Source organism: Cordyceps fumosorosea, assembly GCF_001636725.1.
Source record: "Cordyceps fumosorosea ARSEF 2679 chromosome Unknown scaffold_6, whole genome shotgun sequence".
Taxonomy (NCBI): Eukaryota; Fungi; Ascomycota; class Sordariomycetes; order Hypocreales; family Cordycipitaceae; genus Cordyceps; species Cordyceps fumosorosea.
In genome coordinates, this window is record NW_017387306.1 from 310,425 (window position 1) to 337,648 (window position 27,224).

At 54.2% G+C, this 27,224-nt stretch overlaps 7 protein-coding genes across 7 annotated transcripts; 5 read left to right on the forward strand and 2 right to left on the reverse strand.

Moving 5' to 3' along the window:
• Positions 1-3,110: 3,110 nt before the first annotated feature.
• ISF_03267 (DNA-binding protein creA) lies at positions 3,111-4,268 on the reverse strand (the record flags this gene model as incomplete). Its single annotated transcript, XM_018846873.1, has 1 exon — positions 3,111-4,268. One exon carries the CDS (start codon positions 4,266-4,268, stop codon positions 3,111-3,113), a length of 1,158 nt encoding a protein of 385 aa, XP_018705762.1.
• Positions 4,269-14,751: 10,483 nt separating this feature from the next.
• Positions 14,752-15,153, forward strand: ISF_03268 (Glyoxalase/bleomycin resistance protein/dioxygenase; the record flags this gene model as incomplete). Its single annotated transcript, XM_018846874.1, has 1 exon — positions 14,752-15,153. The coding sequence occupies one exon, from the start codon at positions 14,752-14,754 to the stop codon at positions 15,151-15,153; it is 402 nt and encodes a 133-aa protein (XP_018705763.1).
• A 2,351-nt stretch (positions 15,154-17,504) lies between these two features.
• Positions 17,505-18,202, forward strand: ISF_03269 (DNA recombination/repair protein RecA/RadB, ATP-binding domain protein; the record flags this gene model as incomplete). The annotated part of the gene is made up of 2 exons (XM_018846875.1): positions 17,505-17,783; positions 17,900-18,202. The coding sequence occupies 2 exons, from the start codon at positions 17,505-17,507 to the stop codon at positions 18,200-18,202; spliced, it is 582 nt and encodes a 193-aa protein (XP_018705764.1).
• Positions 18,203-19,188: 986 nt separating this feature from the next.
• ISF_03270 (isopentenyl-diphosphate delta-isomerase) lies at positions 19,189-20,126 on the forward strand (the record flags this gene model as incomplete). The annotated part of the gene is made up of 3 exons (XM_018846876.1): positions 19,189-19,387; positions 19,488-19,826; positions 19,894-20,126. The coding sequence occupies 3 exons, from the start codon at positions 19,189-19,191 to the stop codon at positions 20,124-20,126; spliced, it is 771 nt and encodes a 256-aa protein (XP_018705765.1).
• Positions 20,127-20,390: 264 nt separating this feature from the next.
• Positions 20,391-20,921, reverse strand: ISF_03271 (hypothetical protein; the record flags this gene model as incomplete). Its single annotated transcript, XM_018846877.1, has 1 exon — positions 20,391-20,921. The coding sequence occupies one exon, from the start codon at positions 20,919-20,921 to the stop codon at positions 20,391-20,393; it is 531 nt and encodes a 176-aa protein (XP_018705766.1).
• A 2,375-nt stretch (positions 20,922-23,296) lies between these two features.
• Positions 23,297-24,831, forward strand: ISF_03272 (Ankyrin repeat-containing domain protein; the record flags this gene model as incomplete). Its single annotated transcript, XM_018846878.1, has 2 exons — positions 23,297-24,754; positions 24,820-24,831. The coding sequence occupies 2 exons, from the start codon at positions 23,297-23,299 to the stop codon at positions 24,829-24,831; spliced, it is 1,470 nt and encodes a 489-aa protein (XP_018705767.1).
• Positions 24,832-25,678: 847 nt separating this feature from the next.
• ISF_03273 (Bromodomain protein) lies at positions 25,679-27,154 on the forward strand (the record flags this gene model as incomplete). The annotated part of the gene is made up of 2 exons (XM_018846879.1): positions 25,679-25,920; positions 25,972-27,154. 2 exons carry the CDS (start codon positions 25,679-25,681, stop codon positions 27,152-27,154), a joined length of 1,425 nt encoding a protein of 474 aa, XP_018705768.1.
• Between the last annotated feature and the right edge of the window lie 70 nt (positions 27,155-27,224).

Below are 27,224 nucleotides of genomic sequence, written 5' to 3' on the forward strand. Positions count from 1 at the left end.
TGCACCCCATCCTGCTGAGCGTCCTTGGATGCGATCCCACAACAAGGATGAGCCCATGTCAATATGCACGGCCTTCTATGGAATCTCCCCGCAGCACAGGGCAACTTTGCCTCTCTATTTTTGTTTGCCTTTTCCCCCACGTTCCTTTGTCCTTCAGCTCCTTCCGCGATGCAGCCACGCAGCAATTGCAACCCCACGGGCAGCTAGCCTGCATAGCCCGCGCCAAGCTGCCGTGTACATGCGCAGTGCCGGGAAGGGAGGAGGTAGAAGCAAATAACAAGTCCACAGCCCGCCGAGAAGAAGGTGGGCTGGGCAGGTCCTGCCCCTGGGCAAAAAAGGGAGCCCGGCATCATCAATCGACGTGGGCTATACGCGGCGCCTGTTATGAGCCGCCACGCATCGTGGAGGTAACGAAAAAGAGGCAAACAATGTACACCGGAAAGCCGGCCGTCGCTCGTCGCTTTGTATTTATAGGATGTATTTGACCCATTTTGCTGCTCTGGAAGCAGTGATAGAGACTTGTGTGTGTTTAACATTTGCCAGATTTGGCCGTGATGGAGAAGCTCCGAAGGCAACCCCTCGGCGGCGGAGACGGGCTTGTTGTCGACAGAGTCATGGTCCCAGGCATAGCGGGCGCCAGTTATTAGCATACGGCTGCATCAAGGCACGCATCAAGGTGTATGTACGGCTTGCCCGTGTTCCTTGACCTGGTATTCTATATGGGTATGTTCCAACTATGGCAAGGGCCTGGCTCGAGCATGGAAAACGGGCAGACAAGGCTTCTCGTAGTTGTTCGTCCAGTGTATGTCTTGGTGCCAAGATGACGTTATCACTAGCATGCCGTCGTTGGGTTTTTGCGGCCCCCGAGACGACGAAACACTTGTTTCGACCCAGTCTTGCTTGCCATATTTGGAGAGAAGAATCAAAACTCAAAAAGGACGAAATGGATAAGAGGACAAAAGTACGGGTTGGCAAAGCGCTTGGCATTGTCTACATAGGCTGAAGCCTCTTCCCCCTTCCCATGTGGCTAGGACTTGCATCCATCTAGACCGATCCGTCTGCCGATCAAGTGTCCAACGACAAGTATGGGCGGCCGCGCGTTGTCGAGTTCAATATATCGGGGTAACTAGAAGGAGTGAGGAAGGGGAAAAAGGAGGACTGCACCACTCCGTCACAGAATCACGTTGTTTCACCTGCAGAGGTTGGATCATGGGGGCGGGGTCCCGTTGCCCGTTTTCGACATCGTCCATGTGCATGCGTACTGTAACTACCTTAATAACAACGTACAGTACCTCTAGCTATATGGACTATTTATTACTGGACTGTAAACGTAATACGTTCAACGGCGATGCCCGCCAAACTCGGCCGACGTCGCCATCACCAAACAAGGTACGTACTTTCCTTTAACTATTTCTTATTTATAACAGCAAGTCAAAAAATACCGCGTGAATGACTAAATTCGATCGATGGACGTCGGAGCCAGTCGCCAGTCCCACACGTCACCTGCTTCCTTCCCCCTGCCCTGTTCAAGCTGGGGCATGGCCATGTCTTTGCCTACTGATGATGCATCTATCTATCTAGGTATGTCTGTACGTTCTTACATCCGCTCGCTAGCCTCCGGTCTCCGGGAGGCGTCCAACGAGACAACAACATCCAGAGCTTCCCAACTTGAGTTGCAGCCCAGATTGCATCTTCATCTGAGCCGGCCGACCGCCTGCCATCGGCTCAACCGCTGCGCCCCTCCCCCTCTTCTAGCTACTACGGTTAAATACCTTGTAACATTACCTTCCCAATATCGCCCGGTCCAACTGTGCGACCGGTTCCGCCCATACATCCCGATATGTACCTATCTCTCTCTTTCTGATCATCTGTTTTTGATTCGTGTCTGTATAGGCTTCTCCTCATCGGAAGACTATTTGACTCCAGGGTGGCCTGTTTTCCCATCAACCGTACTGATCTCGGTAGATGAAGCCCGGGCAAGCCCCGAGATACAGGGCATCACCCGCCCACCCCCCTCTCCCAAGTACCTCCGTACCGAGTCACCGATTCTTCCACGTTAACTGTGATCGATAACTAGCGCTTCCACACCAGTAACTAGATTACTGGCGCACGTTAGCATGCTACCAAAAAAAACACAACCAAAAAAAAAAAAAAAAAAAAAAAAAAAAAAAAAAAAAAAAAAAGTAAAATAGTCGCCCCGATAAACATAAAACGGGATCCTCGGAAAGAGTTGGCGCCCGGTATTCGTGAAATGACGACATGCGACGAGAGAGTGGTGCGTAAACAACCTAGGAAGCCCACTGGGCGGACAAGTCCACTGAGAGAAAAAAAAAAAAGGCTTCTGTAACATGGGTCCCGGCCGTCTGACCTCCACACTCGACACCTTGGGCACCCCGTGGGCTGCCCACGTTTTCGACTAGTCACTCACTCCAAATCGTCCACATGCTCTCTCCCAGTCAGATTAGCTGAACAAGGCGAAAGTGGGCTATTTTGTGTTGGGTGAGAACCCGTGTGTGTGTGTGCATGTGGGAGGGAGGGTGTGTGCTGGATCATGGTGGCTGTGTCACGGTCTTGGGCTTTGGGCATGCGTCTGCCAGCTTACGCCTACAGTGGCTGGCTGCATGGGTCGAACAGTCACAACTTTCAAACAAGGGCTCAACTCTCATTCCATGTTCTGATATTGTTTGGCTGACTGACGCTTCTCGTACTGATTGCGCTGAGTTTATTCATGTAAATAAAAGTAGTAGTCCAAATATTATAGCTCCCATTCAGCAGCCAGACAAAATAAAAGAGAGTAAACGTAACAAATGCGCCAAGAAGTGGTGATGTCTAAGTCCCGTCCGTTCCATATAATTTCCTGTCCGTAATGTCCCAATGTTTTTGTGTTGCACAAGAAATGCGAGTCCCTAAAGCAATCTGAAAACAGAATCGAGGCCAATTCAAAAGCAAGATCTGTACTCGGGCGCCGTAGCGACCTGTCTCTGTGGCACTGCCGGTACAGAGGGGAAGCGGCCGTCCGTGTACAACCGTAAACGCCAGTGTCTATCCTTTAACCGTCTATGTTCCCAAGTCATCATAAAGTCGTCGCTGCGGCGGTTGTGAGGCGGCTCCTAGGCGCGATCCATCAAGTCACCGCCCGCGAGACTGCCAGTGGCCGAACTGCGGCCGCTGCTGCCATGGTAGCCCTGTTCAGAGAGAAGGTCCTGCACGGCAACCTTGGGGGCCTGCGGCACCGGAAGCTTTCTCTGATTGCCGTCCGGGCGGCTGAGGATGTCCGTCAGAGACATGCCGGTGCTGCGCTGCGCGCTGCTCTGCTGCAGAATCGGAGGGAAAGCAGGCGTCTCCAAATGAGGCTCCATGGGCGCCAGCGCTGGCGTCGTGTGCTGCAGGGACAGGTTGCGCAGGCTTGGCAGCTCGTAGCCAGAGAAGGGGCGAAGACGAGGCGAGTGCGCAGGCGTAGCAATGGGCGTATGGTCAGGAGTGGGCGAGAGAGAGTCGTGAGAAAACGTGGGAGACGAGGGCGCCGTAGAGTTCGGCGAGTTAGGACGAGAGCGCTTGATGTGGCGGATCGAGCTATGGTAGTGATCATCGCCGTGGTCCTCGCCCGAATGGGATCTCGACATGTGGTACGAGCTCAGGCCGGCAGGGTTGCCGCGAGGGTGGTGAGTGCCGTTGCTGTAGTACGGGTGGTGACGAGCCGAGTGGCCGTGACCGAGGTTCTCGCGCTCAACCTGGTGGGCAGCCTTTGCAAGCATGGAGATGTCACCGCTGCGGTTGTAGAGGTGAGAACCAGGATGGGGAGGAGCAAACGAAGCAAAAGAGTGAGGCGGCGAGACGTTGGGCGAGCCTAGGGTCGAGGTAGGAGCGGAACGAATCGTCTTGGGGGCAGGAGGGGGAGCCATAAGGCCCTCCGAGTGCATGTGGTGGGGCAGACCGTGGTGGACTGGGTGCTGCTGCTGGTGATGATGCTGCTGCTGGCCCTTATTGCCACGACGAGAGTTAGGGTTGTTGTGGATTCTCGAGTGCCTGGTCAGTTCATCGGAGCGGGAGAACTTCTTAGAGCAGCCGGGGAACTGGCAGGCATGAGGCTTCTCGCCAGTGTGAGTGCGGATGTGTCTGGTCTGATGCTCGAGGCGGTGGAAGGCCTTATCGCAGAGAGGGCACTTGTAAGGGCGAGGCAGCTCGGTCGTGGTGGTGTTAGACTCGGAAGCCTGGGAGGTAGGCAGAGGCCCGTTGGGCTTGATGACGCTGACTGCAGCAGAAGCCATGTCTCTGTCGCCTCGATGGAGGTTACTGCTTGGGTTAGGACCAAGAGGGTGTTGTTGTTGTGGTTGGTGGTGAAGCAGATTCGAGATCTCGACGGCTGACTGTGCTCGTTGCATGTGATCGATATGCGGCGAGCAGATCTCAAATATTTTGCGGGGAGGCGAGTACGCGGAGAGACGTAGAGGTTGATCTCGAGGCTGGAGCAGTAGAGCAAATGAAGATTGACAACTGCTGTCGAGTGTAAGAGTTGATTATTCGGTGCGTGTGCGGAAACGAATGTTGCAGGTGCGAGTTGTGGTGAGTGAGGAGGGTGAGATGTTGGCGTGAGTTTGGATGGAAAGAAACGGAATCTTTTTTTTTCTGCGTGGGGAGAAGGACAGGTTATAAAAGGCGGGCTTTGGGGAGGACAAGGTACACCTGAGCGAGTTTCTCGAGGTACCTCCCTCACCTACAACCTCGACAGGCCCTGGCCGACAGCAGGGACATGCTTGCGGCCCGCCGTACCTTCAAGCCTGGTGGTCACCTACTGAAGGAAGCCTACAGCGGCCTTGAACAGACTTCAGCGGGTGCTCTGGGGGGGAAGGGCGTGGGAGGAAGGCACAGTGGGGAGTGAGAGGTACCTGTTGGCGTTTGAAAGTCATGTACCTTCTCCAGTCCGTTTTTTTTTTTTTTTCTGATTTTTTTCCTGTTTGTAGGCGCAGTTTAAGTTTGGGCACGCCCCTCCCTGGGCCCCCATTCTCACGCCCCTCCCTCCCTCCTTTCCTTCCCCCCCTACGAGCCCAAAAACCGGGGCGGAAGCACTGCGGCATTCGTGGTACTTGTGGAGTTTGGGGCCACGCTGCACTGTCCGAGACAGCTGGTCTGGGGGAAAAAACAGCCCAGTCCAGTCAACGACCGGCCACTGGCCTGGGGGGATGCTGCTGTGTTTCCCACTGACTGATAGAGAACGAAAAAACAGCGGGCAGGGAAGGGCCTGATTGCGACGACGACCCCCCCAAAAAGCACAACCCCAGCCAGTCATCCAGCGAGGTGGACGAGCCCAACAGCACAACAGGCGGTAGCCTTGATGAGTGAAGGAGACAGCCAAAAGCATGAAAATTCTGTCCGACACCCCCCTTCTCTCCTCCTTCCCTCCCTCAAGTTCCAACTCGCTGCCCAGACCAGACGCCCTGCTACGGATCCCCCACCATCAATCACCGCACTCCTTTGCCCCCCTCCCCTTCCCCAGTGATACTGTTACCGTCCCCTTCGGCACTACGGCGGGCTGCCAGGTATGGCTGAGCGCCAGAGGATCCTCAGGTGAGATTTGGCAGCCCTTCCCCACCAACTTCCAGGGCCAAAGTCCTTGTCGAGGTATCTTTGGCTTTCCAGGCAGCAGGGCTCCAAGGGGCGGAGCAGTCGCTGTCGTGCTGGGCTGATTGGCCGCCATTCTAGCACAACCATCTCCCAGGCTCAGCCTGTACAGATACCCAAGCCAGCCGGCTAGGGAGGTATGTGTGTAGTTAACTAAAACTAGGCAGATAGGTGAGTCGTCGTTAGATAACTGCATGATACCTAGACAAGTCGGGAGATAGGTAGGCAAGGTAGATGATAGGGAGATGCCTCGCTGGCTAACATGATAGGACAGACGGACCGGATATGGCTCGATGGTTGCGACAGATTATCGCTCATTGCAGGCAGCACCATAACCAGTGAGAAAAGGAGACGACACCATCGTTTCTGTCCATGATCTGGCGGTTTCGGGTCTTTTTGCCTCTTTGGCCCAGGATTGGCGAGCCCATGGGGAAGCTGGCCCGGTTGCGTTCCATCGTCTGTCTCTGTCTCTGCAGCGTACTCCGTATTTTGGTACGTACTGCCAACTACCTTCCCTAATCAATGTGACGATGGGAATCTGGCTGAGACATACCTGGTACAACGCCCGCAGCCAGCAGGACCAGCGATCCCGCTGTACCTCCCCAGTAGCCCCCAGCTCCTTGCGCTTTCCCCGGCCTTTTCCCACACTCACCCCAGGCTCTCCCAAGGCTGGGCTTTCCAGGTACCTCGTCATCCCCTATTATCCCCCAACCCAGGCTGTAACAGGTTCGTCCCTTGCCCGGCTATTGAACTGGTAGTACTCAGTAGGAACGACAATCTCAGTTACACCAAGCGCACAGAACCACCATCGTCTTACCCCGTGCTCCCCCTAAATTCCACAGACCTCGTGCGAAACCGAATAGTAAACAGGAAGCGCGGAAAAAATTGCACATGAGCAGAAGGGTGCAGGGGGTTGATCGGAGCTCGGCCCGCGGCCATCGACGGCAAGACAAGCTAACTTGTGTGCTGGCCCGGGGTCGGGCCAAGTTCATTACTGCTGAGATGAGCTCGGTAAGTGGACGGGGGGGCAGGTACTACACACGGTGAGGCCTGCAGGAGGCATGGGGAAATAAGGAAAAAAATCAAGGGACGACGAAAAAGACCATCAGGAGTCATAATTTGGACTCAAACCACCTGCCGCAGGCGATGCCTTAGCGTTGCGGTAGACGTTGCATGACGGGACGACGGGCCAAGGTCCCAGTTGCACATATGTTGTTTTTTTGTCTGACGGAATTCAAGCTATAATATTACTACTTACATTGTACTAGGTGACGGCATAGTACCAACAAGCCTGCTGAAACTCTTATTAACGAGATTTATTAAATTAAAGTAGTAGGCACACAGCGTCGCATGTAGCAAATTTTCTCGCACCGCAGCTCACGGCATTCGGATCAGGATTGGGGGCCGCTGTTCGGTGAAATTCGAGAACCAAGCTTTGTCACTAAAACATTCACTTGATCCGTCGTCCACTCATTTCCCTTCATCCCAACAAAGTTCCAGTTGTTTTGTGGGGTGAAGCACGGCACAGCGCGCGTCTCGATCAATGAGGAAGCGTCAGGCAGTAATAATAGGATTTGGCGGTGGCTTGTTAGTGACGACGGGGTGGTATCTGCCGTTGCTCGTATCTGTAAAAAGTATTTGTAAAAATAGAAATAAACTAAGAAAGGGGACACTCGATGGTGGAAAGTTAAAGGCACAAGATACCAGTACATCGTTGCAGTCAACGACGAGTGACGGTTGGTAGTAACGACAAGTACAGATGCCAGGGCGACTGACTGATCATGTCATTCACACCGCAATACCATATCATGCCCCCCTTCATCACAGACGCCCACAGTCACTTGGGGTTACTTCGTCGGAATCGAAGAAATCGACTGCACGAGACCACTCGAGGCCACGCCAACCAAGGCCTTGAGCAATTGATCACCACCACCACCACCGACTGGCCCCTCCATCCCCAGCAATCTTTCGTCAGCGAATCTAGATGCAGCACGGCAGCAATTTTGGCCAAATTTTGGCCAGGGCAAGCAACAAGCCTGCCGGCCCCTTGGGCAGGAACACAGAGAAAGGGCATTTTAAGCACGATAGGCAACCGAGTAACTTGCCTCCCTTCCCCACATTCTATTATTTTTGTTTTGTTTTTTGTTTTTGTTTTTGTTGTTGTTTTTTTGTCGAACTATTCTTCATTTATTGCTACGCAGTATCTGTACACTTTCTGTTTCTGTCTGTGTCCGTAGTATCCGTATTCCTCACAAACTTGATCAGGCCCATACGGTTCCAGGTTGCGAGATATGTGGGGTCTCGTTCGGGCCAAAACCACCTACAATCGGACGACTTGGTGTGAGTGTGATGTGATGCATATGTATGTGTGTGTTGTGTGTGTGTGTGTGTGTGTGTGTGCGTGCGTGTGTGTGAGTATGTGGGTGTGTGGGATGAAGCCTGGTGAAGGTTTTTCTTGTCAAGAAAAAAACTCGGGTCGAAAACGGGCAAGTCGTTGCGTTGAGGAAAATGCGGCTGCAAATGTGCTGCAAAACACACAATTGTACGCTGGTGCCTTGCGTAGTCTTCCTCAAACGTCGTGCATTGCCATGACGAATTGTTGCGTGTTTTTGCTTGTCCATTTCTATGGATTCGGTGTTTTCATGTACAGAAAGAAATGCTCGTAAAATCATCAAGTGCATGCAGTTCCTCAACAACCCCTCTCTTACTAGGCAGGCTTGCCCAATGTCTCGCTTGTTGGGAGCGTGGCCATCCACATCATCCACGTACAGTACGTACCTGCAAACGGACTCCGTACCTATTCCGTGCACGCATCCTACCTACAGTACATCCATCCATCCTCGAGTCCCAATCTCTCTCACCCAAACTCGGACCCTGGACGCCATCTTACACAATATGGCTCTTGTCGTCTCTTCTCCTTTCCTCACCTCCCCCTTTTTTTCTTTTCCTCGACGCCTCGCTCGCCGCCCTGTCGCAACCCGGCCAAGTGGTACGTGACAGGTTATCCTGTTGGGAAAAGTTCCAGACCGACAAACGGGCCAGCCACCGACGCAGCCATCTGCTTCAGCTCTCTTGCCTCGTTTTCCTTTGTTTCTTTCCCGCCTTTTGATAGGGACAACCAGTTCGCCCGTTGACAACCCACCTACATAGGTATCGCGATTGGACAGGGGGCACATCCCTCTAAGATTGAAATGTCTCTACCTACCGTCTGGGGTCCCCAGGATACTCCAGCCTTGAATCAGCCAGCCAGCCAACCAGCGAAGTAGACAAGACCCTTTCTCCCTTGCGGGGTCTCTGTTATCTCCAGCGATTGGCACGGTCTGGCTTTTCTCTCCCCATCAGTACGAATTCTTCGTTTCGTTTGCCTGCGTTCGTCATTTCAGACAGGCGAGCAAAGACAACCACGACTGCACTGCCCACCTCTCGTCACACATGGCGTTTGTCTGACCCAGTCAAACCATCCAACCATTCTCACGCCGACAGCACCGAAGCAGGGGCGCCAGTTAAATTTTTCGTCTTCTTCCCGATGAACCCGTCGATGAATCCGTCGTCTCTTCCCGGCATGCTTGCTCCAGGCCGGTTCACATGTCAAAAAGTGCCAGGTGAAAACGTACCCCAGCTTATCGCCAAAGTTAAAAAGAACAGCTCACCGTGGCACGCCAAGCTTTTCTTGGGTTAACCAACTCCAAAAAAAATCGATAAAATTTTTCCCTTTCGAGGGGGCGAGATGTACATCTCCCTAACCTCATTCGGCTTTTCCGGGGCCGGCGCAAGATCTAAGATCTACTACTGACTGGGCACTACTGACACTCCCTGGTCGGCCATCCTGTCCCGTCGCCGTCTCAAGCCGTCTGACTGGCGGGGAACTTCGGGATCCAAAACCACACGCCCAGTCTCTGCCCTTGGCGTCGTCCTCATCCTCCCACCGACAGCCACTCACTCATTGCAGCCATTGCTCCTCTGCCCCCTTGGCTGCTGGCCTTGACCACTGCCCATCAGCGTGCTCGCTGGCCTTGAGTGGTGCCAAGTGTCACTAATGTCAACAGGCTAATTGCGGGCACCAGGAGAGAGAACACCACAGAAAGGATCGATACAAGCTGAGACCGACCACACACGAAACTGGCCTGCTTCCCCCTGTATTCGTAAGCTTTTTGTTTTGCGCAAACGAAAGGGGCCGACGCCAATGCAGCTTGAAATTGGCTCGCCGCAGGACAAAGGCAGCAAACAGGCCAAGCCAGCGTTCGCTCTCCCCGACATATCAATGCCCCGTTCTTATTAGCGTCCGTCCATGATTATTCGGCTCCTGCGGACAAGTGTCCCTTTCTACGGGGTAATGGTGGCGCTACTCCTGTTGGTAAGATGCCAGATGCAGCACGATACAATGGCACCAAAAACTGTAACGTAATCTTGAGGCGTGCTTCCGTGCTTCGGCGCTTGCATCACCGGATTCTCTGACCAACAAAAAGGTCAACATCGTCGACTTGCCTTCCTAAACAAGTTCAACTGCGGAGCGAGATGGGGGTGGCAGCGCCGCCGCCGCCGTCTGGGGGAAAACGCCTTTTGTCGACGCACTTGCTCGATTTGCAGCTAGCGCTTCATCTTCCAAGCCAGTTCGTGGGGCGTTTCCGTCCGACCCCTTTGTGTCTTTCACTAGTTTGTCATGTCCAGACACGGCGGCAACTTGGAAACCTGGACGAAGCAAGGACCATCATTAATCGTGCCAGTCGGCGACTGGGGCGGATGGAGCGTCAACTACGAAGAATGTGGACAGTCTCAAAGGGCATGCACTGCTCAAAGCTCAAAGGGGTAGGGCCGAGCCATTGGACGATATTGTATTGTTTCGTTATCATGTCTCTAAAGGGTAAGAGCATAGTCGGTGTTGGCTTGTGATAATGGCTCAACCGAGCGTAAAAATGGTTGATGGATGAAAGAAGGCATTTCCCATAACAAAATGCCGTCGCAAGATGCTAATGAATATGCTAACTAACGGTCTTGTAGGCAGACCAAAAAAGGCAATTGTATGCAGACCCCAGCAGCCTGATGCAACTTTCCGCGAGTAATTTCATACCACCACACGCAACGCGCAGCACGCAGCACGCGGTAAAGGAAGCCGGAGTTGTCGTGCAGGCTTTTGTTCTCAGTAACGCTGCGCCCAGCCCGGAAAGCTCGCGGGATGGCCCTCGAGTCAAGAATGAGGTGACAGGTGGTCAGTTCCTGACCGACCTGATTCCTAGAACCAGCACCCCCGCGATGCTAAGCCTCATACGCCAAGGAAGCGCAAACGCCCAGCGGGCAACAAACAAGCTCATCCCTCCACCAGCATCTCATTCCGGTTTCTGGTACAGATTACGTGGACTTGTATTACTCGAATAGGCGGCGGCGGCGGCGGCTCAGTTGAGTCAAGCTATGCAACAGCAGCTGATCAACCGAACCCCCGCCGGCTATTATGAAATAGCAACGGTCAATGGCGTCTTTCCGTCAGTCCTCCCCGTTCCGCCGGTTGACGCCATGTTATGTTGCTGATACGTTAAAATCGCCGCGGCCCTCCCCTCAAACAAAGGCCCATCGCGGAGTTCTCATGCCCTTGTTAGTCGGAGACCCGCGGGCTTTTTGGCAAGGCTAACTCGTGAGAGGGAGGGGGTTTGGCTCCTTCGCTTAATATTAAGGATTTAAGGTACTGCGGGATAGCAATGCCTCATAGTGGAGGATCAGAGCAGCCCCCCTCCCCCCCCCCCCCCCGGTGGTTGTTGTGTTTCGAGATGCAAGTCAAAAGCAGAGGGTCAAAAGCCGACCCACGTATCCGTACGGAGTAATTCGTACATTGTCGATAACTCGAGGCCTCTTTCTGTCTCTCTTTCTAGACGGACGGAGGCGGCGGGCGGAGAGGCGGGGCTCCGCTCGGTGCTCGGTATCCGATAACTAGTCAATAGCTGCGGGAAGAAGAGAACAAACAAGGCAAGAAGACAAAGGGAAAAAAGGCGACTATCGGCTGGGTAGGTTAGTAGGAAGAGTCGGGATTGTTCCGCGGCTGCCTTTGTGACCCGGCGTCTTTCCTTAGCCGACAACCTCGCCTCGGCCGCATTTTTCATGCCGTAAAAGTGAGAAGCCTTCGTCTTTTAATAGAAACAATAGGGCGTTGCCGGCGTGAGCACTGTGATTGGGTAGCCTGTTGTGATGAGATCTTGGTCAGCCACCACGCGCCGGGGTACACTGCATCCCTCTCCTTTCTCCTTACCCATCAAACCACCCCTCCCAATGCCTCTTCTGAGACCGGGGTCCGGCCGCACCTTGTTGTCCTTGTTTACGGCGGCTCTCCGCAGGCCACACGGCGTTGTCTCTCGGCGCTGCAATGCCTGAAGTTTTTTTCATCCTGGTCCAAACTTCGTGGAGGGATTTGTTGCGGGCGAGAGAGGAAGCCGCCGCCAGTTTGGGGAAGTTCGTCCCTGATGGCCCGGGCCTATGGGACGGCTTTCCCGTAGCCATGCCGTCCATCAACTCGCCCTGTGGCGTCTTTTGTAGCGGTGATGGCCTCGTTGATAATCCATCCAGCTGAGACTACCACCTACCCCAGTCTTGGTGGTCTTTTGGACTCTCTCTTCCCCTGACGAGTGCATCAATTATTGGGCCTGTGACACTTTGAAAAAAATATATATATATACAAGGCATCACAATTGCGGCCCTATCTGACCCCTCAATCTTCTCAGCTGGCCTCGCATGTTGGCCTCCGTATTAATACGGGGCGAAAGCACCCCAACCCAACCTTTTTGTCCTTGTGTTGCTCCTTTGTCCCGGAGCAGGCTGTGCCCTGTGTATTTCAGGGACAGGGGGCATACAACCCTTTCCCGCCTCGGATACGGCAATATTTGTAGCCTTGACGCTATATCCAGATTCCATACGAGCTCCAAAGCTACACAATTGCAGCGGCGATGACGAGCGTGGGGAATGAAGCACATAAAGATCAGCACTTGACCATCTTGATCTTCATATACTTTAAATTATATCTGTTTTTTTTTATGTATTTTGTAAAGCCTCTGTAGCACGACATGAGGAGCATTGAGCCTTGTTGAGATTAAATGCTTCAGCGGTATGGTGCTGCACGACTCATCCTTCCCCATTCTCGCCTCGTTTCTTGAGCCCAGCAATGGGGCTCTCCTGGGCCGCCGAGCATGAAATTCGTCTTCTAGGTTAGTGAGCATCCAGCAACAGAGAGCGATGACCTGGCCCAGCCATCCGTCCCTCATGAGCGGCTTCTAGGGTAGCACCGTTACAGCCTGACCGCTGTCAGCCTCTGCAAAATTTTTTTTTTCGATTTTTGTTTTGTTCTAGCAAGGGGCCATGGAGAAAATGGCCAAGATCATGGCAATCTCCATCAAACGCCCCCCCGTGCCGTGTGAGGGGTGCAATGTGCGTGCGCTGTGTGTCAAACTGCAGGAAAAAGGCACGATGGAGTCGCCGACGATGGGGCCGCGTCTTCTTTTTTTCCCCTGGGGCCTCGTCGAAATGCCTCAAAACCCGCAACAACCGACTCTCTGCTCCGCTGGGCAAGTACCTCGCCAGGGGAAGAGAGGGAGCGCTTTGAACCCAACCAAGCTATTCGATCATGCTAAGAATGATGCACCCGTGATAATGACGACGGGGTACTCCGTGCATCCAATCCAAGCCCGTTATCTAGCCGCGCACAATGTAATCCATCCATCTGAAGTCGGCCAGGCACCTCCTACGCACGCTCCGCCATTTGGCAGTGGCGGGATCGACATCTCGGTTGATGCAAAAATCTGCGTCTTTTTTTTTTCTTTGCTTTCCTCTGCCCCTGCGGTGTAACCTGGGAAGGGAGGAAAAAGCTCCGCACATCTCCTTTATGCCCCCCGTAATCGCATTGCATACCATACCCGATGCCGCCGGCTCGCTGGGGAGTTGGACCGGTCTCAGTACGAACAAGTCGGCTTGCTCCGCGGCCCCCTGCTCGGTCAGGGCACAGCAGCATGCCGAAGAAACGCAAGATGAGGGCTTGCAGGGTGGGAAGAAAAAAGCTTGGCTCTAAAGTCTCTTTTCACTTCCCTCGGGTGTCAGTCAGTGAAACCAGATCAGCACGAGCGAAAGACAACAACATCCAAACCCCCCGGCAGAGGGAAAGCAACAACAAGGTCAAACCAGCAATGACCCATTCTGGGGCATTATTCTCGGCACCATTCGTGCCCTTACACGCAAAAGTCTGCCTCTGTGCCTGGACATTACTCGTATGTACCTGAGGATGAAGAGAAGCAAATTACCGCCTGCGGGGCTCTATTGGGTACCCGGCCAGACCGCCTTATACGGGTGTGTCTCTATTCACTCTAGGTCTAGAATGTTTTTTTTTCTTCTTCTCCATCTCGAATTGCACAGCTTGAAGATAAGAAAAGTTCAGTCTCCATACGTCCCGCTGGTCCTTGTAAAAGTCACTCGACGCCATTGCCGCTCCGTGATGGAATGGAGATGGTCCCATCCGGTGTCAGTCGCGACGGTGGTTCGATGTGTGTATTTGGTAAATCTGGGGTAGATCAATCTCGCCCCCCCTCCTTGACCATGTCCTGCAAAGGAAAGTGATGTGCTCACGCGTACGTAATGTTATGCTTGCACTCGATCGACGCTGCAGTGAGAAAATTAGACAATCATCCTCTTGATTTGACGATGGTGACGGTTTTCCAGGGCTGGGGACGATGCACGTTGTTGCTTGAGTGACGAGGTATCAGTCGGGGTCGATGAGACTATCATGTTGTGGGTAAAATAGCACCTGGTAAAGTCAAGGCGCCTAGACATGTTTTGGAGCAAGAGTGCAGTTACCCTTCATCATTTGCCCGGCCAGGGCTCTAGGAGCTTGTCGTTCGCTTCGAGCTCGGAGTTATGCATCTTACTACGATGGTACGGCGCCGACTGACGCCGTCTTTCAGCCACTTGTGCCCTAACAGGATACACGCTCGAGCTGCCTTGGATACACTGCGCGTTCAAGCCTAGGGCCGTATCGTAGCCAATGTATAACATATAAGTTAAGAGGATATTCCAAAGGCAGCAAATAGGCACCGTCTTGCTCGCCTCATCCTCGCCCCAGCCTTCCAAAGACTCAGACTATCCGACCACCCACCCATCCATTACATCATGTCCCTCCACACCGCCCACCTTCGGATCGCGCGGCCGACCGACAACTTCAACGCCCTCCTCCCCTTTTACCTTGACGGGCTGGGCTTTGAGATGCTGACTAGCTTTGGCGGGCACGACGGCTTCGACGGCATCATGCTGGGGCGCCGCGGCACCGGCTACCACCTCGAGTTCACCACCAAGCGTGGCCACCCCGTCGGCCGCGCCCCTACCCAGGACAACCTTCTCGTCTTCTACCTCCCCGAGGACGCGCAATTCCAGGCCGCCGTCGCGCGCATGCAGGCGCACGGCTTCGCGCCCGTGGCCGCCTTCAACCCGTACTGGGACCGAGTGGGCAAGACCTATGAAGATCCGGATGGCTATCGGATCGTGCTGGCCAACATGAAAAACCCCACAGCCTAAAATATCAAAGATGGGGGACGGGGCGAAAGACAAATTGTACCTGTAAAGGAAGAAGGAAAGAAGGAAAGGGCTTCTTCGGTATACAGGACTACGGATACAACTAGTAACACAATAGGCCTAGCGAAAGGTATACGACGACTTGATTTTTTTTTTCTGGGGTAAAAGTGTCGGACAAGGTAACCGAGTTTCTGTTTGCGGATCAAAATGGCGGGATGGTTTATTATTAGCAAGCCACCGTTGCAGATGACAAAACTCAGTTGTTTAATAAACCCCAGCATTGATCGTCAGTGGCCTCGTAATGCCATGATGCCAGCTTGTGTTGCATCATTTCCCAGAACCGGCACTGCAACGTATTATTCGTTTGTAACGCCAAATTGATATCACCTCACTAGTTACTCCGTACGCAACGATACCTGAGTTGACAGCTTTTCCCCACGGCTACTTGCTGTGTGTGCCATTGCGTTTATGCATTGACAAGGTTATACCCGAAGCACGCCGTGGCAAGTAGGGGTATCCTTGCACATCGTCATCGAGCTCGGATATGGCTCCTCGTTACCGTCTTTTCGGATCTGCAAGAGAAAAAAGCCCTCTCCCGAGGCGCAGCCCGTTTCACCTTCAGCTGGCATAGGACAACAAACTCATCTCATTGGAGTGAAGCCACCAACCCCGTCGACAGTCATGCACATGCGGACCGACTCAGGTTGCTACTGCCTAGTATATGCCGCCAAAGAAGAGTAGAATTAGACGTAATGCGCGGTTTCCTCGACTTGCTGTAACCGAATTTTCCTGGCGAAGTCTATTCGCATTATACGTACACTCCGCTCCGTTCGTCCGGCAACGGCAGAGCCGACTTTGCTTAATGCCCAAAAGCTGGGCCGGATTAGAGTTGGTTCGGCATCTTTATGAAGTCATTTTACTGGTAACCCCCCACGACCTAGTCAGCAGCCATTAAGATGCTAGAGCTAGACAAGAGGGAATATGCGGAGAAGCCGACTTTGGTAAGGTATGCGAGAGATAAACTTGCAGAAATTTTCATCATACGAGCTGCAGTACGCTTTGATTTGCAATGGAGGCTAAAGACCGCGCCAGAACTAGGAAAAGCCATGTTGGCGACCTGAAAGCCATCCAATCCAACACGGTGATCCCTTCAACGATACTCGGTGGGGGGTACTTCGAGATAGAACGACGGTTCAACAAGGCCTAACAGTAATCTAAACCGGCCAATGAAGAAGAATAGCGCCATTCTCATTGAAAAGTTATTAATCCTGTTTATTTTGGATATTTTCTCTCGAAATAATCATCATCTTCAATTGTGACCTCTACGTGGTTTAATGGATCACGTGCTCGACGTGACAAGTTCGCGAATCGACGCGCACTTGATGAATTACCTTCTACGTAATTCGAATGACCCGCGTTTCCAACGCCATGTCGCCAAATAATGGACTACCACTCAATACATGGCAATGACATAGCCAGTTTTGATATACCAAATACACGTATGAGCATTGCCTTCAAACCGGCGCGCAACCGGCTCGTTGTCTGACTTGCCAGCAGATCGGCTCCCAACCATCTCAGCGTCCCAGGCGCTGGAGGCCCTCGAGGCCACGGGCTCCAACTGCATCTCCACGGGAATAAAGAACTTGGATAAGGTATTGGTGTCTTTCTCGCCCTCGTCACAGATATTTGGGAGCGAAAAACCCCTGCCCGGCGGCATCAAACGCGGGCAGGTAACTGAGATATGGGGTCCTCCTGGCAGCGGACGAACGGCGTTGGGGTATGAGGACTCCGGGCTCTCGGTAATCACTTGTTTTCATGGGCTGATTTGGGATGTAGAACTCAGTTGGCTGCCAATGCTCTCAGCAGCGGCGATGGTGTGATTTGGATTGGTCAGTGACGGCTCTTGTAACAAACAGCCCGCCACCATCGCCGTGTCAGACACTAATCGCCCAACACTACAGATTGCTTCCATGAGACGCCGGCTGCGAGACTCTCAGCTGCTTTGAAAAAGATGCAGCTGAGTAAAGAAGCGGACGCTGCCGCGCACGCTTCTGAAACGGGCGCCTCAAGCGGAGACGGCTTCACTCGCTACTCTTGCTTTACACTTCCTCATTTTTTGGCCCTATTGTCCCGCCCATCCAGCACGACTATCCCGCAAGGCACTTCTTTAATCGTCATCAACTGTGTCTCTGCTCTGATCAACGCAGCGCTGCCTCGGTCTCATGCCAACAGGCAAAAGAACAAGCAGTCCCAAGGTACACAGACACGCCTCCGTTCGGCGAAACACACCGTGCTAACCGAGGGCGGTAGGCCCGAACTTCTCCGCGAAACGAATGCAAGCTCTTCAGACAACCATGTCACTCCTCAACAAGCTTGCTGCCACGCGAAACTGCGCAGTTGTTATCTTGTCGCAGTGCGCGACCAAGATGCAGTCCGAGCACGGAGCCGCAATTGTCCCGGCCATCAATGCGACGGTGTGGGAGCAAGGCGTATCCACGCGACTCGTGATGTTTAGGAACTGGTCGTGGGAGGACAGGAAGCCGCACAGCGTGTTTCTGGTGGGTGTGCAGCGAGTAGACGGGCGCACGGTGACGGACGTGGTCGGAAACGCCTCGGCATTCACGGTCGAATCGGTAGGTGCAGCCATTTTTGCAAACGGGGGTTGGATCGTCTGAGACTTCGCCTTCTCCGTTTTATTCTTTTTAACATTTTCTTCCCCTGGAACAATGCGGTAGCTAATTTGGAGTAGACGGGCGTGCGAGGCGTCGAGTACGAGGCGAGCCACCCGATGGAGATGGCGACCGTCGCGGCGCAGCAGAAGCGCAATCTGGACCAGGCGGAGCTCGAGGTGCCGGACAGCGAGGACGAGGACTACGGATGGGCGGAGGAGGACGAGGCTGACCTGCCGCCACCGCCACAGCAGTGGCAGGGAAGCGAGGATATCATCCTTGGGCAGGACGTCGGGCGGAGCGAGGACGAAGAGGAGGAGTACCGAAGCTACGACGAAGCGGAGGAGGCGGAGGCGGAAGAAGAGGATGGAGACCAGGAATGAATGATTCTGATGTACGAACATTGATGGAAGATGTCCGCATCCTGATCGCGTGGGCATGTTTTGGGATCGACGGCGATGTAAATCAAGAGAAAGTCGAGGTTTCTTATAGAAGCGTTCTAGGGAGACCCTCCTCTACCGCCCAGAATTTAGTTCAAAAATACACTTCGAAAGGTCAGTTACTGATATGTTGTCCAGATAGCGAGTCTTGTGTATTGTAGATGTCGTGGTATTATGAAGCAGCGTTTGTAGTGGAGACGTTGGATGCTTTTCGGCGCCGAGAAACGGATGTTTGTTGACCCTACCATTTTGACGATGCTGATCTTAGCGTCAGCTCGTCTTTTTGTAAGAAGAAAAAACAAGGTCTATCTGAGCACTCTCCTCGGTATGGAAAGGAAGTGTTTGAGACAGCGTACTGTAGCTTTAATTGTGACGGAGAGCGGAGGGCAATGACGAATCTGAGCAACTCGCACCAGTGTGGGGGAAATCTGCCCATGTCGAACTCGCATTCGGGTTGGGGTAACGACCAATTACCGAGCAGCAATACCAAACACTGGCCTAATTACCGTATTGCAAAGTACGCTTGGGTAGAAATTTATTGGGATAAACGAATGGCAGATCCCAGTTGGAGCGAAGAGTACGAAGAGGAGAGCTCTCGGTGAACCATTTAAAAAAAAAACTTTCTGGTACCTGGTAGATGAGATGGCTGCGGATGGGGATGAGGGGCCGCCCGTTCATTAAACCGCTGCCCATCACCACCACCGAAAATCTCGTTCCCCCCCCCCCGCCTTCTTCTTTCCCTTACGTCCACTTGCATCGCGGCTGCCTGAATGCGACTCAATTTTATCGCCATATTCCCTGAATTGCGAATTATCTTTGCTTGATTCGAGCAATTATCTGCGCGACTCGCCCTCCCACGTAGCGACCACGCTCGTGTGTCCCCATCGTCCCCCCGCCTTTTGCCTTCGTCCACACCGACCACCGCCACTATGTCGACCACGACAACAGTCACCACGACGGCGACCCAGCCCATCACCGCCGATGCCATTCTCCGCCTGTTCCCCGACATTGACACCACCTCCGAGGCGCTGTCCGGCCATGACGAGGAGCAGATTCGTCTGATGGACGAGGTCTGTATCGTCCTCGACGAGAACGACATGCCCATTGGCCAGGCCAGCAAGAAGCTCTGTATGTTGCTTTCTCGATAAAGCCTTCCCACAGTGCACGGCAACGCAACAGCCTGCTCCTGTATTGCCTCGACTGCTAACCTTGCCTCCCCATCTGCCAGGCCATCTCATGACCAACATCGACAAGGGCCTCCTGCACCGCGCCTTTTCCGTTTTCCTCTTCAACGACCAGAACGAGCTCCTCCTCCAGCAGCGCGCCTCCGAAAAGATCACCTTCCCTGACATGTGGACAAACACCTGCTGCTCCCACCCGCTCGGCATCCCCGGCGAGACGGGCTCCAACCTGCCCGACGCCGTCATGGGCGTCAAGCGCGCCGCCCAGCGCAAGCTCGACCACGAGCTGGGCATCAACGCTGAGCAGGTTCCCATTGACAAGTTCCGCTTCCTCACCCGCATTCACTACAAGGCGCCTAGCGATGGCAAATGGGGCGAGCATGAGAGTATGTATACCAAACCGCGGGCTTCTCCCATCTTGCATTGCATGCAGCGCTGATCTGTGTTGTCTAGTTGACTACATCCTCTTCATCAAGGCCAACGTCGACCTCAACCCCAGCCCCAATGAGGTTCAGGCCACCCAATACGTCAGCCCCGACCGTCTCAAGCAGCTGTTTGAGGACCCTAGCCTCAAGTTCACGCCCTGGTTCAAGCTCATCTGCAATTCTTTTCTCTTCGAGTGGTGGGCGCACCTCGACTCTGGCCTCGACAAGTACATGAACGAGGAAAAGATTCACAGAATGTAGAGCGATCGAAAAAGGGGGGTGACTGAACGACTGATTTCTTCGCGGAGGAATTTATCCATATACCACCGCTCTCATAGAGCGATCATGATATTGCATGGCAGCAAAAATACAAAGGCTTTAAATCCGAGAAAGTACAAGACCGAGCTTGGTCATTCACCCAGTCCAATCACCACCAACTGACCGAACATGAAGAGTATGAAAAACTGTATTTGACGCACACCACTCAGCCTAAACATGGTGCCTAACATGGTGCCTGACATGGTGCTAATCGGTATAACACGGCGGAGCTTGCTGGTTCATATAGTGTGACGCTTTCAGAAAGAACAGGACCTCGTACACGGCCTTGCAAATGTCAATGTTGCGCTTCTTCCAGTCCGACTCGGACCACAGGTTGGCCAGCAGCGAGTCGGAGATGACGACGGCGATGAAGCGGACGTAGTGGTCCTCGGGCGCCCAGCCGGCCTTGTCCGGGTGGTAGACGAGGAACTTTTGCGACCGCCCGTTGATGGCATCCTTGGTGGCCTGCGCGGTGCGGGCCTTGTCCGGGTCCGGGTCCGGGTGGTCGGCCGGCGCGCGCGCGAGCAGGTCGCGCTGGAACTCGCCCCACGCGCCCTGCACCGGCCCGCCGCGCAGCCACTCGTGGAACTGGCCGGGGGGCCTGAACGGCAAGAGCTCAAGGACGAGGCGCTCGCGCTGTTGTGTGAACGGGGAGGTGTCCGCCGGGCCAACGGGGACGGTCTGGCGCCGGGGCGGCATGGCAGGAGGAGGCACGGCGCCGGAGGGGGAGACGCCCATGGTGGTGCGAGGGGAGGAGGAGAAGGGTCGGCCGGGGAGGGTGTCGAGCGAGTAGAGAGGCCGGTACTGGAAGGATGGTTTGCGGCGGCGGAAGCAGAGGCACATTCAGCTTGTCTGGCTGTTTTGGCGCGTGGTATAAGTAGCTGGGGAGAAGACAACCCCTCGAGGGGTGAAGATGGGTGATGGTGATGACGGCGATAACGCAAACAGGACCCCCGGTTTCTTGTTCAAGGCAGACACCGAAAGCTTTATCAACTTGGGCTGCCTCCTCCAATGCGCCTTGCTGGGCGAAATCCCGAAGCCTGGCCGACCCCCTCCCCCGCGCTGCGTAGGCAGCCGAATAAGGCAGCCTATCACAGCCCTGGCATCGTAGATTCCGACATGTTATATTTTAGCGCCTGGATTTTCGGATACAATGCGACGAACGCCTTCCGCCCGGGACCTTGGCCAGACGTACGTCACCCAAGGCCGGTCTTCCGGTTGGGTCGAACCCAGTGCCTTCAGCCTTTGAGGCTGAGCAGCTCCCCCCCCCCCCCGCCCCCCCCCCGGCGTGCACTAGTTTTCTGCAGTGTGTGTCTTTGTTACGTGGCCTTGGGAACTTTTGAGTTCGGTTTCTCCGGCGCCGTCAGATTGCACCATTCCACGAAGGGGCATGGGTTTTTTTTTGCTTTGTGCTGCGATCTTCCTATTCGGGAAAATATAAGGCGAGGCCTTGGGCAGCGCGTGTTGGCCAGATGACAGAGACGACCAACAGCGGTGTTTTTTTTGCGACGCTGCAACAAACCTTGCGGGGATTTCTTTTAGGCGAGTTCATCTAGAGATCTCATTCATCTGTTCTTGTTAAATTCCTACTCTACTGTGCTTGTTGGGTGAAATAAATAGTGATGGATATCTTAGCGGCGACAACTCGCGGATAGGCTCTTTACCTGCGAGGGAGGGGGGGATTTTTCAGCCTTTGGCATGGTTTTTCTAGTCAAGATACCGCTTGATATACTAGCGAAGGCAAAAACTATCTGATACTGGCAACCTTTGATAATATAGTTCGGCTAGATGTCGTCTAGGAAAGCATATCAGAGGCGTTTTTTTTAAAAAAAAAAAAAAGAAGTCCTGGGCCATAGGCACCGCCCTAGAGATGGATAAATGGACAGGCAATGTTGGCTTGAATTTCCTTCCTATTTCGTTTTTCATGGACATCCGAAATCTATCACTTTGACATTCGACATTCGACATTCGACATCCGACAGGTTGCAATCGTAGCGATAGGTTGCAACCGTGCCTCTTTCGTCCATCATCTGTCATCCTTGATTTCTACGATGGAATCATCGCCGCTGGCCACGCTCCCCAATGAATTACTCTTGATGGTGACACATCACGTCGGCGACGCCAGCTTCAGCGCACTTACGCGGACAAGTCGCCGCTTTCAGCCGTTGGAGGCCGATCTGTACAGGCAAAATGCGCGTCAAGGAAATTCATCTGCCCTGCAATGGGGAGCTGAGCATGCATGTATTGGAATCGTCCGCAAGGCTCTCGCCTACGGGGCAGACCCAAATTCCTCAAACTCCTCACTATCAGTTCCCGACCAACACCAATTTTATAGCAGTAGCTGGACAAATCACTGGCTGTGGGCTCCTCCCCCGCCTTTAAATCTGCCAGGAGAGCCCCATTACCCTACTCCTCTTTGTTCAGCAGCAGCTACCGGCAGGCTGGACATTGCATCTCTGCTCATCAAGGCCGGTGCCGCCGTAGCTGTCACCAGCCCCGAAGGAGACCGAGCCATCCCCGTGGTAATCGCCATCGAGCATGGGCACTTGGACATGATCAAATTTTTGATTTCTTCGGGGAATATCAACATCAACTCCATTACACGTGCCGCGGACCAGAACGGCTTGCTCAATATTGCGATCAACTCCAGATATGTTGGAGACGATGTCTCCGGCAGTCAAGTCTGCCATTACCTCTTGGAGACACTAGACGAGGCAAGCCTTTCCCATGACCGGCACACTCCCCCTCTCATGTCGGCGATAAGGAACAAAAAAGCTGCCCTGTTCACGTTTCTCTACAATTCGGGGAGAATGGACCCCAATCAACCTAACCATCTCGGCGAAACACCGCTTATGTGGGCAATCCGGTTCGGACCTGAGGATGAATCTGGAACCATCTTGGACCTGTTACTACGCGATGATCGAGTCGACTTCAACGCAGCGAATCATCGCGGGCTAACAGCATTCGCTGAGGCAGCCAGGTTTGGACACGAAGCCGTGGTCAGGCGTTTACTTGAAATGCCGACTGTTGACCCAAATCAGGCCGATTTATTAGGCACACTGCCCATCAAGCATGCCCTCCATGCCCCGCATATGCAAGTGTTTAGGCTTCTCATGGCATCGGATAGAGTCCATGTTGATGGCTATGAACTATTTCATCTCGCATGCGACCGCAGCTATCCCGCTGTGGTTGAGGAGCTGCTGCAGCGCGACGACATTGACAAGACCACGACCGGCATTGACGGGAGCTCCTGGCTTCATGAAGCGGCCTCCAATGGCTGCACAGATGCCGCATCTGAATTGATATTCAAGCATCGAAGCGACATTAACAAGCAGAGATCCGATGGCGCAACGCCTCTGATCTGTGCTCTGAGGCGGACCCACGGGAAAGTCGTTACCATGTTGCTGGAAGCTGGCGCAGACGTCAACATGGCCCTTGTTGATGGTCGCACGCCGCTATACTTCGCTGCCAGCCACTTCAAAGATGACTTGCTGGAACAACTGCTCAGACACGGCAGCAACGTGGGTGCGATTACATCCCGCGGCGAGTCGGCGCTTCACGAGGCCTGCAGACACGCATTCCCAACGGTGGTTCGGCGGCTGCTGCTGCACGGCGCTGATCCTGTGCGCCGGAATAAGCGAGGAGAGACACCGCTCGAACTTGCGTGCATGGGCCATCCGAAGACGGTCAAGGTGCTTCTGGACAATGGCGCCGATCTCCTTCAACGGAACTCTACAGGAGCCAGCTACCTTTACCAGGCGTGCCAGCGCCGTTTTGCCGAGGTTGTGGCCGTGCTGCTCGACCGCGGAGCCGACCCCAATGCCGTTGAGCTCGGCAGCACTCCGTTCCTTGCAGCTTGTTGGGCCGGCAGCGTGGAAATCGTTCACGTGCTGCTGAGCCATGGAGCAGACGTGCGCGCGGCCACGCATATTTATGGCATCACCGGTCTGCATGCAGTCTGCTACCCTACCACTGGAGTTGAGAGCAGCTCGGATAGCCTCTACCGCCTGGCCAGGACCATGATACGCGAGGGTGCGGACGTCAACGCGAGAATGTTGAACAACATCACGCCTCTGCATGTAGCTTGTAAGTATTTCCGAGCGGGAGCGATCAAGGCGCTCGGCAACGCCGGGGCCGACCCGTTGGCCGTGCATGTCAACCCCGTCACCACGCGAGGAATCACGCCGATTCACCTGCTGAGCCGCCACCTCTTTGCCGCCGAGGCTCTGCGCTTTCTTGTTTGCAGAGCGCCCGGGGATCGACTTGAGGATGTTTTCGGATCGACATGGTCGCCGCTACACGAAGCTGCGACTTCCGTCTCCTCCGCCTCGGTGAGCATGCTCCTGGAGCATGGCGCCAACCCGATGGCGCTGACGGAGGATGGACGTACGGCGCTGCACCTACTATTCGCTCGTTTTGAGGCGAATCCGTTCCCGGATTGGGCTGAGGGGATAAATCAGGCCTTGGAGGTCGTCGCAGCGCTCACGAAATGTGACGGCTTCGATATCAATCACAGGGACAACGGGGGCGCGACGGCGTTGGGACTGGCTGGTGACACCTGTCCAGCGCGGGTACGAGAGTTTCTGGTGAAACAGGGAGCCGTGGTGTAAGACGGTCACTGACATGTACCGCACAGCTTGAGGTTTGATGTTGTATTAGAGACAAGACTTCGCTTCCTACATCATTCTTAGTAGAGTGCAGTTTCAACAGACAATAAACAACAATTATTGCAATTTCGTGGCCCTTGTATGATGACCAGCAGAGGGTAAGATGGTCAGCTCACAAATTGTCTGATCACCACACAACCCAAATATCAGCAGTACCCAAAAATAAAAGAAATTTTACAGGCCTCCAGGAAGTTCGAGCTGATACTATAGCTCGGCAAACTCAAACCTTTCTTCTCTTTGTAAGCATCTCTTGCCGCAGGACAAAATTCCCAAGCAACCATGTGCCACTTACCCTACATAGCAACATGCTTACATAATCACACTTCCATTTGCTCGTTCATGGAGCCACTCACTCACTCAACTGGCATCAACGGATCCTAGCCAAATCGTGACAATCATCGTTTGTGGCATTAATTCAGCTTCAATTGTCGAGTTTCATTCATTTAAAAGTTTTTCAAGTACTTGCGGTCCGCAGAAGTGGTCTCTGTTGCAATCGAACTAGAAATGGCCCTGTGAGTCGGCCGTGAATTCCCTTAACAAACCAGGAGCAAAAACAGAACGGTACGTTGTGTAGCACGAGTGCACCAAACTCATCGAATCTCATCCCCAGATACGCTCAACTCATTTTTTGCTTGCCTGTATTTCCTCTGGGTCTCATTTTTCCGTACAAGGACCAGCGTGGTTGTGAAAAACCCTGCAGTGGACGCTGGGAGGATGGTCCGTTTGCGCCCCGTTGGGCAAGAGGACGGGGCCGGCCCACGACTCTACCCTTTTCAATCTCGTGCGGAACGTCAGAATCTAACTGGGAGGTATTTCAGACTATTCGAAATGTCGGAAGGCACAGATACTGTCATCACGGTGGCACCGGCGGAAAGCAAACTGGTGGAGAGCAAACCGGACCAATCTGTTCCTGTTGTTCCTGTTGTTCCTGTTGTTCCTGTTGTTCCTGTTCCTGTTCCTGCTCCTGAGCCTGAGCCTGAGCCGGCACCCAAGCCAGCACCCGAGCCACAGCCACCCGCAGCCACAAAACCAGCCAAACCGGCAATCAATGTACCAGAGTTCTCATGGCTGTGAGTTTCCGAAGTTCTAGCTCCAGGATTGCTCTCTCTAACATTCAATAGAAAGCCGCATCCGACCTTTGTAATACTGTTGATTGGCCCGGATGAGCAACCCTTCGGTTTGCAAAAGGACTTTCTATGCTACCGAAGCGGCTTCTACAAAAGATACTTTGCCGAAAACAAGGATGAAGAGAAGCTCGAGCACATCGTCAAGCTTCCCGACACGTCGGTGCAGGTGTTTGGACTGGCACAACATTATCTCTTCACAGGGGACGTTATTGCCGACCTGAGAGCGACGCCGTCCTACGAAGCGCTGGTGAATTTGTGGAATCTGGGGTACAAGCTGGAGATCGACGGGTTGTGCGATCGGGCCCTGGACGCCATGACAGAGTGTAGGAGGATCACGTCACGGATACCCTCGACACCGCTGCTGGTGCAAGTCTGGAAGGAAGCCCCGGAAGGCTCGGCGATCAGGCAGCTCCTGCTCTCGTGGACGGCCGAGTATATGAGATCATCGGCCGCAAGAGCCGAGTTTGCCAAGTCACTGCCGCAAGAGGTCCTGAGCGAGCTGGTCGTCGCCATGAGCTCGTTTGAGCGCAACAGCCTCGGCGACCGAGCCCAAGCCGCGGCCGCGCGGAAGAACGTGCACTACCTAGATGCGGCCGACGACGACGACGGCCTCGCCAGCGTCAAGCGGAGCAGGCGCGTGAGCGCCGCGCCCTCGCAGCAGGCGGCGGTGGGTGCATCGGCGTCGGGGACAGACTCGGTCGTCGTTGCCGCCGCTCCCGCGTCCAAGAACCGGACGCCGCTGCCGAAGCCGCCGCAGAAACGCCGCTCCGGGGCAGCGGCGTACCTGGACGGGCGGACGTTCTCGACGGCGTCGAAGCTGGACTTTTGCGCGGACCTGCTGACGCGGATGCTGTCCGGGCCGGGGTTCTGGACGCGTCTGGTCGGGCCGTTCCGCGAGCCGGTGGAGCCGGAGGAGGACGGGGTGCCGGACTACCTGGACAAGGTGAAGCGGCCGATGGACCTGATGACGATCAAGGACCGGATGGACCGGCGGGCGTACGCGGACGACGTCGAGTTCGTGGCGGACGTGCGGCAGATTTTTGAGAACTGCTTCACGTACTGGAAGCCCGGCCAGCCCATGTACGAGGCGGGCGAGCGGCTGCAGCGGACGTTTGAGGACAAGTACTCGCACATGAACAAGTGGATTGCTAAGATGGGAAGCGAGGACGGCGAGTGAGAGGTGCGGTCGGGGGGGGGGGGGTGGCTTGAATCGTGAAAGAGGTTTGTTCGATTGTAGGGTTTGTGCA